Below are 15,823 nucleotides of genomic sequence, written 5' to 3'. Positions count from 1 at the left end.
AATGATCTTTCAAGAATTACTAAATTCTGGAATGGTTCCAGAGGACTGGAAAATTGCAAATGTCACTCCACTCTTTAAGAAGGGAAGGAGCCAGAAGAAAATTATAGGCCAGTTAGCCTGACTTCAGTGGTTTGAAAGACGTTGGAATCTTTATTAAGGATGAGGTTTCGTGGTACTTGTAGGCATGTGACGAAGAAGGCCAAAGTCAGCAAAGTTTCCTTAAGGGGAATTCTTGCCTGACAAATCTGCTGGAATTCTTTGAGGAAATAATTCTTAGAGGATAGACAGAGGACAGTGAGATTGATGTTGCTAATTTGGATTTTCTGAAGGCCTTTGGCAAGGTGCCACACATGAGGCTCTTTAACAAGAGCCCATGGTATTACAGGAAGGATTCTAGCACGGATAGAAGATTGGCTGACTGGCAGGAGGTAAAGAGTGGGAATAAAGGGGGTCTTTTCTGGTTGGTTGCTGGCGATTAGTGGTGTGCTGCAGGGGTCAGTGTTGGGACTGCTTTTCACGTTATATCTCAATGATTTGAATGAAGGAATTGATGGCTTTGTGGATGATATGAAGATGGGGGAGAGGCAGGTAGTGTTGAGGGAGCAGGGTGTCTGCAGAAGGACTTACACAGTTTGGGAGAATGGGCAAAGAGGTGGCAGATGGAATATAGTGCAGGGAAGTGCATCGACATGCACTTTGGTATAAAGGTGTAGAATATTTTCTAAGTGGGGAGAACATTCAAAAATCAGACGTGCAAAAGGACTTAGGAGTTCTCGAGCAGAATTTCCTAATGCTTAACCTTCAGGCTGAGTTGGTGGTAAGGAAGGCAAATGCAATGTTAGCATTCACTTCAAGAGAATTAGAATACGGATGCAAGAATGTAATGCTGTGGCTTTATATGGCATTGATTAAACCGCACTTGGAGTACTGTGAGCAGTTTTGGATCCTTTATCGAAAAAAAGATGTCCTGGCACTGGAGTGGGTGCAGAGGAGGTTCAAGAGAATGATTCCAGGAATGAAAGGGTTAACATATGAGGTGCATTTGATGTCTCTTGCTGGTGTTTTTAAGAATGAGGAGGAATCTCATTGAAACCTATCAAATATTGAAAGACCTGGATATTGCGATGTGAAGATTATGTTTCCTATAGTAGGGGAGTCTGGAACCAGAGGGCATAGCCTCAGAACAGAGGGGTATCCATTCAGAACAGAGATGAAGAAAAATTTCTTTAACAGGAGTTGTGGTGAATTTGTGGAATACATTGGCAAGATGGTTGTGCAGACCAAGTCATTCAGTATAATTAAGGCAGAGGTTGATATTTTCTTGATTAATCAGGATGTCAAAGGTTATGAAGAAAAGGCAGGAGAATAGGGCTAAGAGGAATAATATACAAGCCATGTTGGAATGTCAGAGCAGAATCAATAGGCCAAATGGCCTAATTCTGCTCCTATGTTCTTATGGGTTTTCCTCAGATCACGCCACAACTGGGAGCAGGAATTATCATTGGAATTATTTTCCCAGACTCAAAAGACTAGCTGATTAATAGGTACAAAGGTCTGATACAATTCTCAGTCAGAAATTAGAGAGGAGAGCCATGAGGAATCAGAGTTCGTGGAGGGAATGAGTGGTGAATAGTGATGCAGATGCTTGTAGATTATTGGTTGGTGGGGTGTGCAAAGGAAGAGGGGCACAGGGTATGGATAAAATATCCTCAGGGAGGCCACTGGAAGATTCCAGGTCTTAAAGAACATTGTGAAGGTATTAAATGGTGATGGATCAGGGTAGCAACTTCTGGATTGCTGCCAGTGCCATGTGCCAGTGAGGGTAGAAACAGGATGATTTAATAGATTAATAGGTGGCTGAGAAGTTGGTGCAGGGGGGCAGGTCTTCAGGTTCTTGGATCATTGGGATCTCTTCTGGGGAAGTATGACCTGTACAAAGGTGACAGATTACATCTGAGCCCGAGGGGGACCAATATTCTTATGCACAGGTATGTTCACGCTTTTGGGGAGGGTTTAAACTAATTTGGTAGGGGACTGGGAACTGGAGTGAAGGGACTCAGGACAGGACAGATGCTAAAGAAGCAAAGATAGCATACCGTCAGACTGTCAGGAAGAGCAGGCAGATAATAAGACAAAATTGCAGCCAGCAAGGGATCAATGCATGAGGGATGCAGAACGAAAAAGGGAAGCAAATACAGATCTCGCAGTGTTATATCTCATTGCCTGGAGTATAAAGGTGGATGACCCTGTTGCACTATTACAGATTGTCAGGTATGATGTTGTGGCCATCATGGAATCATGGCTGAAGGGTGGTTGTAGTTGGGAGCTGAATGTTCAAAATTACATGTTGCATCAGAGGGATTGGAAGGTAAGCAGAAATGGTGGCCTGGCTCTGCTGGTAAAGAATGGGATGAAATTAGTGGAAAGATGTGACATATGATCAGAAGAGGTTGAATCCTTGTGGTTTGAGTTAAGAAAGTATAAGGGTAAAGGGACCCTGGCGGCAGTTATATACAGGCCTCTCAACAGTAGCTGGGATGTGGGCCATAAATTACAACGGGAAATAGAAAAGGTATGTCAAAAGGGCAATATTATGATAATCATGGGAGATTTCAACATGCAGGTCGATTGGGAAAATCAAGTTGATAATGGATCTCAAGAGAGTGAGTTTGTTGAATGCCTACAGGATAGCTTTTTAGAGCAGTTTGTTGTTCAGCCTACTAGGGGATCAGCTATACTGGATTGGGTGTAATGTAATAAACCAGATATGATTAGGGAGCTTAGGAGGCAGTGATCACAATATGATTGAGTTCAACTTCAAATTTTGATAGGGAGAAAGTAAAGTATGAGAGGAGTTGGCCAAAGTAAATTGGAAGGAGATGCTGGCAGGGATGACAGCAGAGCGGCAATGGTGTGACTTTCTGGGACAATGAGGAAGATGCAGGGCAGATGTATTCCAAAAATGAAGAAATACTCAAATGGCAAAATATTACAACCATGGCTGACAAGGGAATTCAGAGGTAATGTAAAAGCAAAAGAGAGGGCATACAACAAAGCAAAAATTAGCAGAAAGATAGAGGATTGGGAAACTTAAAAACCTACAGAGAGCAACTAAAATAATCATAAGGAGGGAAAAGATAAAATAGGAAAGCAAGCAAACAAAGTGGATAGTAAAAGCTTTTTCAAGAACGTAAAAATATAAAAGTGAGACAAAAGTGAATATAGAAATGCTAGAAAATGAGGCCAGAGAAATAATAATGGGGACAAGGAGACAGCAGATGAACTAAACATGTATTTTGCATCTGTCTACACTGTGGAAGACACTAGCCAAATGTTGAAGGGTGTGAGGGAAGAGAAATGAGTACAGTTACTCTTACGAGGGAGATAGAGCTCAAAAGCAAAGGGTACATCAGCCACACAGACCAAATGAACTGCACCCTAAGGTTCTGAAAGAGGTAGCGTTAGAGATTGTGGAGGCATTAGTAATGATCTTTCAAAAATCATTGGACTCTGCCATGATGCCAGAAGACTGGAAAATTGAAAATATCACTCCACTCTTTAAGAAAGGAGGCAGGCAGTAGAAAGGGAATTATAGACCAGTTAGCCTGACCTCAGAGGTTGGGAAGATATTGGAGTCCATTGTTAAGGATGAGGTTATGAAGTACCTGTGCTTGGTGACACAGGACAAGATAGAATGAAGTCAGCACGGTTCCCTTAAGGGAAAGTCAAGCCTGACGAACCTGTTGGAATTCTTTGAGGAGATTACAAGTAGGATTGATAAACGGGTTCAGTTGATGTTGTATATTTGGATTTTCAGAAGGCTTTTGACAAGGTGCCACACGTGAGTCTGCTTACCAAGTTAACAGCCCATGGTATTACAGGAAAGTTACTAGCATGGTTAGAGCATTGGCTGATTGGGTAGGATCAAACCTGGTGTTACTTTAATTTTCTATTTTAAGTTTGATACACAATTTTCAATTAGGGCACATGGATAACAGAGTGGCTATCTACCAATGCCAGATACTACTACAATACAGAGATCACCCAAAAACTAACCTTCACAAAGATCTACTGGCTGAATTACGCGACATTGGCTTGCTGAGGGGAACGGGCCTACATTCCTCGGACTTGCCTTATGCTGGTAGCCGGAGATGGAGACGTCGAAAGCAATGTGCGAGGAAGCAGAAGCGAGGCAAACGGACAGGGGTCCATGCCAGGCTAAAAGCAAACCCTAGCCGGCCGACACTCCCGTCCATTCTCCATTCCATTCCCTCCCAAATGCGCTGAATAGCTTCTACACCCGGTTTGAGGCAGAAAATGACATGGCAGCGAGGAAGTCCACCCCTCCTACAAACGACCAGGTGCTGTGTCTCTCCATGACCGACGTGAGAAGAACCCTGTGCAGGGTCAACCCATGGAAGGCTGCTGGACCAGACAACATCCCTGGTAGAGTGCTCAGAGGATGTGCAGACCAGCTAGCAGATGTTCTCACTGACATCTTCAACATCTGTCTGAGCAGCGCCACCATTCCAACGTGTTTCAAGGCCGCCACCATCATCCCTGTGCCGAAGAAGTCTTCAGTGTCCTGCCTAAATGACTACCACCCCGTTGCACTTATATCCATCATCATGAAGTGTTTCAAGAGGCTCATCATGAGGCATATGAAGACCCTGCTGCCCCCCTCACTAGACCCCCTGCAGTTTGCGTACCGTCCCAACCGCTCAACAGATGACACCATTGCCACCACCCTCCACCTGGCCCTAACCCACCTGGACAAAAATGACACATATGTTCGGATGCTGTTCATAGACTTAAGTTCAGCATTCAACACAATCATCCCTCAGAAACTGATTGGAAAGCTGAGCCTACTGGGCCTGAACACCTCCCTCTGCAACTGGATCCTAGACTTCCTGACTGGCAGACTTCAGTCAGTCCAGATTGGGAGCAGCATCTGCAACACCATCACACTGAGCTCCCCAGGGTTGTGTGCTCAGTCCACTGCTGATCACTCTGCTGACCCACGACTGTGCTGCAACACACAGCTCGAACCACATCATCAAGTTCGCCGATGACACCACCGTGGTTGGTCTCATCAGCAAGAACGACGAGTCAGCTTACAGAGAGGAGGTGCAGCGGCTAACTGACTGGTGCAGAGCCAACAACCTGTCTCTGAATGTGAACAAAACAAAAGAGATTGTTGTTGACTTCAGGAGGGCATGGATTGACCACTCCCCACTGAACATCGACGGCTCCTCGGTAGAGATCATAAAAAGCACCAAATATCTTGGTGTTCACCTGATAGAGAATCTCACCTGGTCCCTAAACACCAGCTCCATAGCAAAGAAAGCCCAGCAGCATATCTACTTTTTGCGAAGGCTGAGGAAAGTCCATCTCCCACCCCCCATCCTCATCACATTCTACAGAGGTTGTATTGAGAGCATCCTGAGCAGCTGCATCACTGCCTGTTTTGGAAATTGCACCATCTCGGATTGCAAGACCCTGCAGCGCACATTGAGGTCAGCTGAGATCATCGGGGTCTCTCTTCCCGCCATCACAGACATTTACACTACACACTGCATCCGCAAAGGAAACAGCATTATGAGGGACCCCTTGCACCCCTCATACAGTCTGTTCTCCCTCCTGCCGTCTGGGAAAAGGGTCCGAAGCACTTGGGCTCTCACGACCAGACTATATAACAGTTTCTTCCCCCAAGCTATCAGACTCCTCATTACCCGAAGCCTGGAACTGACACCTTGCCCTACTGTCCTGATTATTATTTATTGTAATGCCTGCACTGTTTTTTGCACTTTATGCAGTCCAGTGTAGGTCTGTAGTCTAGTGTAGCTTTCTCTGTGTTGTGTTTTTTTATTACATAGTTTGGTCTAGTTTTTTTGTACACCATGGTCCTGAAAAACATTGTCTCATTTTTACTATGCACTGAACCAGCAGTTATGGTCGAAATGACAATAAAAGTTGACTTGACTTGACTTGACTTGATCAGTGAGTGGGAATAAAAGTATCCTTTTCTGGTTGGCTGCCAGTGACTAGTGGTGTTCTGCAGGGTTTGGCATTGGCATCGCTTCTTTTTATGCTGTATATCAATGACTTAGATGATGGAATAGATGGCTTTGTTGCCAAGTTTGCAGCTGATACGAAGATTAGTGGAGGGGCAGGTAGTGTTGAGGAAACAGGAAGACTGCAGAAGAACTTGGACAGATTAGGAGAATGGGCAAGAAAATAGCAAATGCAATATAATGTTGGCAAAAGCACGGTCATGCACTTTGGTAATAGAAATAAATATGCAAACTACTACCTAAAATGGGAGAAAATCCAAAAATCTGAGATGCAAAGGGACTTGGGAGTCCTTGTGCAGAACACCCTAAAGGTTAACTTGTAGGTAGAGTCGGTGGTGAGGATGGCAAATGAATGTTAGCATTCATTTCAAATGGTCTGAAATTCAAGAACAGGGATGTGATACTGAGGCTTTATAAGGCAATGATGAGGCCTCACCTTGAGTAGTTTTGGGCCCTTCATCTTAGAAAAGATGTGTTGGCATTTGAGAGGGTTCAGAGGATGTTCACAAGGATGATTCCCAGAATGAAAAAGTTATCATTTCAGGAACGTTTGATAACTCTGGGTCTGTACTCACTGGAATTTAGAAGGATGAGGGAGCCATCTCATTGATACCTTTTGAATGTTGAAAGGCCTAGACAGAGTAGATGTGGAAAGGATGTTTCCCATGGTGGGGGAGTCTAGGACAAGAGGGCACAGCCTCAGGATAGAGGGGTGTCCATTTAAAACAGAAATGCTTAGAAATTTCTTCAGCCAGAGGGTGATGAATTTGTGGAATTTGTTACCACTGGCATCTGTGGAGGCCAAGTCGTTGGGTATATTTCAGGCAAAACTTGATAGGTTCTTGATTGGACACAGCATCCAAAGTTAAGGGGAGAAAGCTGGGGAGTGGGGTTGAGGAGAGAAAAATGAGGTTAGCCATGATTGAATGGTGGAGCAGACTTGATGGGCCAAATTGCCAAATTCTGCTTCTTTGTCTGACGATCGTATGATTAAGCAATTGCTGTGGGCATAAACTAAATAAGTGGGTGGGCTGTGGGATAACTTCTCAGATTCATTAGATTCGCTGGACAGGTACTGATCTGTTAGAACAAGCAGTCAGTATCAACCTTTAGCTGCTGGAAATTCCAAGACTTACAAAACTTACAAATATTACAGTTAGAACAGAAATAAAAATGTCAGGCATGCAGTGTGATTAAAATATTTCAATGCGGGTATCTGTTTCTGTGTGTATTCTCATACTCACATATGATAAAACACATATAGCTATACTATGGTTATTGGGTTTGTTTCTAAATTAATAAATTTCCCCTCTAATTAACTTCCTTCCTCCCTACTCTGAAATGCTGTTAACCCTATTTTTCAAAGTACCCAATTTCACTACCACAGCTCTTGTCTGGTCAACTAAATATGCTCAGTCAGTACCTTGTGTTTTTTATTTTTGATTTCCAGCATTTGTTATGTTCATCCTTTCCCTTTCTGTTTTACTTTACAGCTTTTATGAGAAAAAAATCATAGTGCTTCATTGTGTCATTGGATGATAGCATCGATTAGTTGTGATATGTAATCACTACTATTTTGCGGCAAATGTAAGACAACCTTACACACAAGATCTACAAGAGACAAGCAAGATGAATAACCAGGTTTTTCTTTCTTTCAAGATTAACGAGTTACATGATCCAGACCACTGCTCCTTTATTCTACAAGTAGTTCAGAATTTCCTCAGGTCCACACTTAATTTTCAATCTGGCTTGTTGGCTTATGTGACATTAAAAAGAATGTTACAGCTTGATCTGATTTGAGATTTCAGATTATTATTTTGCTTCTTTTATGTTTTTAATAACATTATTCTCCTTTTTCTCTCTTCCTTTTAAAAAAAATCTACCTGTGTAAGACCCAGGGCTAAACGTTATACTCAGCTGCTACAATCAAACCAAGAAGGCAGTGAAAAAAATGTAATAGGTCTCAGTAAAGGTATTAGAAGAAAAAATTAAAAATAGAACCAATCTGGAAACACACAGCAGGTCAACTGCACCTGTTAAGAGAGAAAACAGAAAACAGAAAATTTCATGTTGGTGACCTTGCATCATGTGCTGATGTGCATTCCAGGAGCTTCCACTAAGTTTCAGATTAGATATTGGATATTTATTAGACATTAGGTATTAATTAGGTATTTATTTGTTCTACTGTGAATGCTCGCAATAAAACGAATCTCAGGGAAGTGAAAAGAGACATATACGTACACTGATAATAAATTTATTTGAACTTTAATTTCCAGAGTCTGCAGCATTTTGCCTTAATATAAAGTTACATGGATCTGCTGAAATAATTCTGAAACCTTCAAGTAGGGAACTGAATGGGCAAATTGCACAGGTAAGAAATATAGAAAGATGTGAAGCATTTACAAAGAAGTGAAGGAGATAATGTCCTAGGTTAGGTTTAGTGGTAAAAGTCAATTCAAGGGTGCTTTCTGGAACAAATTCTTCCACAGAATGAAGAGTACCTTTAAATCATTAACTCAAGCTATATCTTCATGTTATAATCCACTCACAAATCCTCATGCAATGTATTTAGATACAAGCTGACTAGGTATTTAATACAAGCTGATGCTACAATGAGTTATTTAGTATGTACTGCATCACTGTTGCACTTAAGAAAATGAGAGCAAGGCCCTTTCTACATATTCAGGTGAAAACATCTTGTGGCAAATTTTTGAAGAGCAGAAAATTCTCCTAGTGCATTGGACAATAATCATTCCTCACACATCATAACGAAGCAAAATAACAAGCCATTTATCTTATTGCTATTTGTGGGAGCATGTGTGTGAAAATTAGCCTCAATGTTACAATATAAACTGGTTACATTTTGAAAAGTAATCTGCTTGCTGTGAAATATTTCCTAATTATATCAAAAGTATCATATAGATTCAAACTTTTATTCTTTATAGAGGTCAAATGTAGTGCTCCTCAGTGCAATGCGAACAGATATTTAGAGCTGGTGGCATGAAACTATGTATATCTCAGTTATTAAAAATTAGGCTGTCAAGGAGGGTCATAGGTCCATTTTATATTACAATCATATTACAGATTGAGTACCCTTATCCAAAATGCCAAAATTTGATTTTTTTTGGAGCACTGACATGACAACTCAAATAGAAAATTCCACAAAATGCTGGGATGGTTTCCAGGCAATATGCAGATCTCTGCACACTTCAGACAGTCCTTAGAAGTGACCTCACATACAGGTGTAAGAAAAAAAATTGTGAACATTTGCATTTACCTGGCTTTCTGCATTAATTATTCAATATGTGGTCTGATCTTCATCTAAGTCAGAATAATAGACAAACACAATCTCCCTAAACTATTAACAAACAATTGTTCTTCTCATCATTACTGAGTGTACTATTTTTAAAAAATCACAGTCTAGGTTCAAAAAAAGTATATGAACCTCTAGGGTAATGCCTTTTGCAAAAGGTATTTGGAGTCAGGTGACCCAATCAAGGAGATGAGATTGGAGGTGTGCGTTGTAGAGGTGCCCTGCCTTATATAAAAAAAAGACACACAAAGTCAGGTTACTGACACAGCCTGCTTTCCAAAGACAGAACTGTTTATGTGCATCATGCCTCGATTAAAACAACTTTCAGGAGACCTTCAGCAGATTGGAAGAAGGGGATTGTCTCGCCACTATTCAAAAAAGGATGTTGGCAAAGGGCAGGTAACTACAGGAGTTAGTTTAACATCTGTAGTTGGGAAAATGCTTGAAGCTATCGTTAAAGAAGATATAGCGAAGTATCTCAAAAGAAATGGATCCAACATGCAGACACAGCATGGATTCAGATAAATATCATGGATTGGATAAATATTAATATTCAAACTGTATTAATATTTCTCAAATTTTAATATTTGGATTTGGAAATGTGCTTTAATCTGGTAAATTTTCAAAATAAGCTTGAGGCTTACCTATGGTCACAAAAGTCAGAGACCCGACATGTTAACACTTCTTACATCTCTCTACTGATATTCCCTGACCTGCTGATGTATGCCTTTCAAAAGCAGGTTTGTCTCGGATCGTTACCGTCTTTAAATCATTAGGTGACTTCCCATTACACGTAGAGCACTGGTTCCCAACATTTATGCCATGGACCAATACATGGACACAGGATGGGAACCCCTAATGCAGACTGAATCAGAGGAAATAATCCACTGCTAGTTTGAGGAAAGGGTGCTAGACCTATTAATTACCTGGCAGATGTATCAGTCTTACTACTAATGCAGACATTTTCTGGAAAGACTTTTAAGTTCCTGATACACAGAGCAAAAATACGGAGTGGAGGATGCTGATGCAAGGGTCAATGGTCAGTAGATGGGAGACATGAGATCACCTTCAAAACAAAAAAAGAACAACACACACACCTTTAACTGACACACACTGACCTAATATGTTATCTGTGACTAACAAACATTTAGAGTGTGTGGATGAGATACTATGCAAAACTCCCATTTAAATATATCTTGTAAGTCTGAAATCAGCCACATTTTGGCCATCATTGCAAGAGCACAACAGACACTGTGTACCATTTAGTGAACAACCTTTCACTCACAACTTTTCCAACATTTATGAGGTAAATCACAAACATGACAGAATCCTCTCTATTTGACTGGAGACAACAACTCCAACAAACATCAAGAAACTTGACTGTGCGGCACAATGCAGTCTATAATGGTAAAAACTAACATGCTGGAAATACTCAACAGCGCAGGCAGCACATACAAATCAGAATCAGGTTTAATATTACCGGCATATGTTGTGAAATTTGTTAACTTAGCCACAGCAGTACAATGCAATACATAATAATATAGGAAAAAGTAATCAGTTACAATAAGTATATATGTATGTCAAATAATTAAATTAAAAATAGTGCAAAAACAGAAATAATAAAAGTGAGGTGGTGTTCATGAGCTCATTGTCCATTTAGGAATCGGATGGCAGAGGGGAAGAAGCTGTTCCTGAATTGCTGAGTGAGTGCCTTCAGGCTTCTGTACCTCCTTCCTAATGGTAACAATGAGAAGATGGAAGATGTATGAGAATATGGAAAGAAAAATTAATATTTCATGTTTGAGACACTTTGATAGTTCTGATGAAACAGGTGACATAAACTATGTATTGAAGAAAGCTTGAAAGCTCTCATATAATCAGATTTGAAAGTTATTTAATCATATCATACAATGAAAAAATTCACATTAGTATAACATTCCTAAATCTTGATGTAGCAGATCCCTCTAACAAACAACTCACTTCACTTGCTCCAATTGATACAGATCTAGCATAATGGAGATCATAAAGCACTCTCTTTGATTGGTACATCAACCACCTACTTCACATTCATTTCCTTCACTGCTGGTGCACAATGGGTGCAGGACCAAATGCATGATGCATTGCTACAAATTGTGGAAGTTTCTTCAATAGTACCTTACGAATTGACATCTGCTGACACTTGGAATTATGAAGACAGTTGGTATCCTGGAATACCATCATCTCTAAATTACCCTGTAAGTGGATTCACACCACACAGATATAGTTGGTTTAGGTTATCATCCTCAATATTGTTGGGACAAATTAGGTAACTCTATCCAATATCTACTGTGTGGACCTTTAACACACAGCTGCAGCAATTCAAGAGTGGTTATATATCCTAAACAATTTTGAATAGACAATAAATGATATTATTTACATCCTGAGATTCTGCGTAGGTCCTGTAAACATGTATATTTAACTGTCAGATTAGACTATCGTATCGTATGCCCATGCATCTGCACCTACAATGAATATAGGCTCATAACAAACTGTGCTGTACCAACCATCGTTATAACAACTTTGAATTACTCCTTAATTTATTAATTTATTACGTTTGCTCGTCTTCTAACAGCATCCTGATTTTTAAGACATTTCTGAAAAAAATTAAAAGGCCTCAACCCATCCTATCAGCTTCAGGGAATGAGTACTTTCGAGTTTCCTGCTCTCAACACATCAGGCAGCACCTTTCAATGAAAGCATCACGTCTTGCTTGATCTCTAGCTTGCCTGGAGAGTGGAACTAATCACATCATCACAAACGCCGCAGTTAAAAAAACGGATCAAGTTGCACTTTCCAAACAGCTGAGTGCACCTTTTCTTTGTGTGGTGGGTGGGGGGAGGAGGGAATTAAAACCGGATCTTAGCCCATTCTGATGAAAGGCCTTTAACATGCAAGATTCACCTTGACTTCTCTTTTACGATGCCGTCCGACCACTTCCAACGCTTTCTGCTTTTGATTCAGATCACCAAAAACTGAAGGGGCTTTGCATTCCGAATATACCAAGCAGCACCGACATCCTGAAATTTATAAGCCTTCACACGGACTACATAACCCACAATACAGTATGGCTCCGCCCCCTCACGTCACCGTCTGTTGTCATGAGGGGTGTCGGTCATATCGCCATGGCAACCAGCGCGAGAACGAGATGATGATTGTAAAAAGCGATGACGTAGGTCTCCCCGCCCCACAAGCCTTTGCAAAGAAGAAAGAACTTGATAAGATGGAGCGTTAGGGAGAGACGGCGTTCTGGGGGGCAAAAGGAAACGGATCGGAATAATTTATAGTGCGAAAGCGACGTGTCTCGGTGGCTTCTATATGTTTGCGCTTCGTCTGTCTTTGTGTTGAGAGAAACTAAGCGAGGATGGCCAGCGCCAGTGGTTCGAAAGCGGAATTTATCGTCGGTGGAAAATACAAACTGGTCAGGAAGATCGGCAGCGGCTCGTTTGGGGATATCTACCTGGCGATCAACATCACCAACGGCGAGGTGAGTGAGCGCTGCCCGGCGCCCCGTATCGCCGCTCTGTCCGCTTGTCGCTGTCTCTCATCGGCTGACGAAGCTTTTTTTTCTCCCCCACCACCCTCAATCCTTCATTTCTTCCCCTCACCCCCCCCCCCCCCTCATTCCCATCACGTTTCTAGGAGGTGGCCGTGAAATTGGAATCACAGAAAGCGAGGCATCCTCAGCTTCTCTACGAGAGTAAACTGTACAAGATTTTGCAGGGAGGAGTCGGTATCCCGCACATCCGGTATGTTCATGTTAAAACTTTCTTTTCTGTGTCCGCTCCCCATCACACCACCCCTTCGCGTTTGTGCTGGAGCCGACCTGGTCCCTCCCTTTTGCCCCCACGCTCCTCCCTCCTCAGCTGAATCTGAAGGCTTTTGGGAAACTGATTTGTGTCCCTCATTTTTCCACACACTCTTCTCCCCCCATCCCCATTCAAATTTTACTCGAATTGATCGCGTATAATGAACTGTTTGCTCTTAAATAAAGACTAAACTTCGTTCTAGCAATCACTTTCTCTTCAAGCAGTCACTCTATGGCCTACTGGCGGTGTCCTTTATTTCTGTTCCATTGTACTTCGCTCTATCACAAATCACCACACTTTCTTATTGCAGGTGATTTTTAGACACTAAACTTGTGTCTATGCCCAAGGATTTTTATTGCGTTCTTGCATACAATAGGAATGGCTTCGTGGAATGGCTGCTCTTTTGTTATGTTTTGTACGGGCATGTCATAAAATGGCGGATCGACGTGATTGGAAACAAGTTTCACCCAGCAGGATTTTGTATTTCTTTGTGTTAGTCAGAAATTTATGAAATAATGAGACTATCAGTATGCCCGTTCATAACCGATGTCAGCCAGAATTCAGAAAAGACCAGGGATTCATTTGTAACTTGGCAGGCCTTTCCTATATCGTTCAACTTTTGCCTAAGTTTAAGGGAGGCTCACCTGTGCCTCACTATTGTTCAGGAACAATGAAACTAAGTGCACGCTTTAAGTCAATAGATGAGGTAAGAGTCAGTATCAAGAATAAAGTGCTTGCTAAATTACAACGAATATTATAAGAGTACAAAAATCTTGAGTTGTATCATAAGCTTTTTTAAGAAATGAGACATTGGGGTTGGTTGAAGGAAGGGAGGAGGTGGACTCATTCAGTAGCAGTGCAGGTGGACAATTATAAAATGTCAGATATTGTTATGTTTTGCCTTTTCAAATCTGGTAAAGATAATCCAAAATTCGGGGAAATCAAATTTAATCATAATGATTTTAGAGGATCTAAAATTTTGTTTAAAAATGGAGAAAGTAATGAAATTCAAAATGGAGGATCCTGCTTGCATTCGGTATTGAGAGAAATTTTATTTTCTAAAATTTAAATTGAATGTGATTGGAAAATTATTTTGCTATTAAAGTGGAGGCGGAACATCAAGAGGGAGGCTTGTCAGTTTAACATCAATTGGTAAGCTGTGAGAATTTTCAGATGGTGCTGAGCAAGTGAGCACATATAGCTTTGACCAGTTGTTCCCATGATTAATGGAAAACTCGTCTTTGGAATCATCTTTAAGCAGCAGTAAAAGCAGAGGGAGTTTTTTTTTAAGCATTGTTGCTATGGGTAAGTGGGATTGTAGTCAGTTTGGTTATGTCTTAGTAAATGGTAGAGAAGCCTGAAGGGCTATGTGGTTTATACATAATTCATAATTTCCCATCATTTTGAGAGAAGATCTTTGGAAGGAGTAAAAAAGAATTTGATTTTGGTGATTGATTTCTGTAGTAATGCCAAGTTGAACTACGTTTGTGTGTATTGCTAATAGGGGACTAGTGTTTATCTAGCCAGGGTCATGATTTAAAGGTAAAGTTATATTTTTAAATTGGATAGTTTTAAAATAAGGTACGATTTTAAAAAAAATCAGTTTTGGGTGTAACTGTGACCTACTTTGATTCCAAGAACTGTGATGAAGCAAAATAGTGCCCAAATAACCTAAAACAGGTACAAATTGTGATCAGACATCAAAATGAATTCTGTGGTGATTGGGCACAGAATAATGAGCTTGTGCAGAAGATTGAATATTGAGTTATCAATGCAAAATCTAAAGTATGTATCTAATTTCAAATGTAAGTGTTAAGGGCATTGAGCAAGCGATATAATTGTAAAATGCAGTTAGGAAATTTGAGTGAAACCAGAAAATTGTTCCCAAACATTGGCAAAAATCTGGACCATTAATGAAGTGCAAGTTCTACCAATTAAGTATGAACCAGTCAGTTAACCAGTGGAGGAAGTGAGCTTGCTAGGCTGAATGATCAATCCTTCTATGTTTATTACGTTCCTTCATTGTTGGAGGGGGCTGGAATAAAAAGCTATGTACTTTTTATGTTACAGGATTTGTTCAGACTTAATTAGGGAATTATTTTAGTTGGAATTAAATATTTTAGGATTCATAAAGCATGAATGGTACTTGTAATAGTGAAAACATCCTTTCAACACTTAATTATATTTTTGTTATTTTGGAGTTTGTAGTCTCCCAAGTGTAATTTGTTTTCCTGAAGTTTTGACATCATTTTGATTTAATCAACTATAACATGTTACTGATATGACATGACTAGGTGGTTTGGTTAGGAACTTGGATGAGGACGTAGGAAGCAGAGAGGAAAGTTGTCATTTATTATTGAATGGTACTGTAGAATTTGTTTAAATTGGCCCGGATCAGTGGTAATTCTAATGATGGAAAGTAAACAGTTAGCATTTGTATTTTCTTTACCATCTGACTGAGGGTCATTTGATGACCTGTCTCTTCTAAAGGAAACTCTTTATTTGAAAAATTTGCTCCGTTAGAATTTCTAGACTAAAAAAGAATTGCCAGCTCTATTTAAATGTGACTTTTAAGTAGGTGCCATCACATT

General features: G+C 40.6%; 2 protein-coding genes across 8 annotated transcripts in view; one reads left to right on the top strand and one right to left on the bottom strand.

The window, feature by feature from the left end:
• arhgef37 (Rho guanine nucleotide exchange factor (GEF) 37) overlaps nt 1-12,587 on the bottom strand; it is a 184,815-nt gene extending 172,228 nt beyond the window's left edge. For all 5 annotated transcript variants that reach the window (XR_012101618.1, XM_073067638.1, XM_073067642.1 and 2 more), the window contains exon 1: nt 12,328-12,587. The gene's annotated coding sequence lies outside the window, so the exon portion shown is untranslated. The remainder of the gene's footprint in view (nt 1-12,327) is intronic.
• A 34-nt stretch (nt 12,588-12,621) lies between these two features.
• The window catches only part of csnk1a1 (casein kinase 1, alpha 1), a 32,512-nt gene continuing 29,310 nt past the window's right edge, over nt 12,622-15,823 (top strand). Inside the window, exons 1-2 of one of the 3 annotated variants that reach the window (XM_073067645.1) lie at nt 12,622-12,910; nt 13,066-13,172. In XM_073067645.1, the coding sequence (XP_072923746.1) occupies nt 12,788-12,910; nt 13,066-13,172 (230 nt within the window). In that variant the 5' untranslated portion in view covers nt 12,622-12,787. The remainder of the gene's footprint in view (nt 12,911-13,065; nt 13,173-15,823) is intronic. The other 2 variants (XM_073067644.1, XM_073067646.1) reach the window with 2 other exon arrangements.

Source organism: Hemitrygon akajei, chromosome 15 (genome assembly GCF_048418815.1).
Source record: "Hemitrygon akajei chromosome 15, sHemAka1.3, whole genome shotgun sequence".
NCBI classification, from domain to species: domain Eukaryota; kingdom Metazoa; phylum Chordata; class Chondrichthyes; order Myliobatiformes; family Dasyatidae; genus Hemitrygon; species Hemitrygon akajei.
The sequence above is the reverse complement of the archived record's forward strand: the minus strand, read 5'-3'. Positions and strand labels throughout refer to the sequence as shown.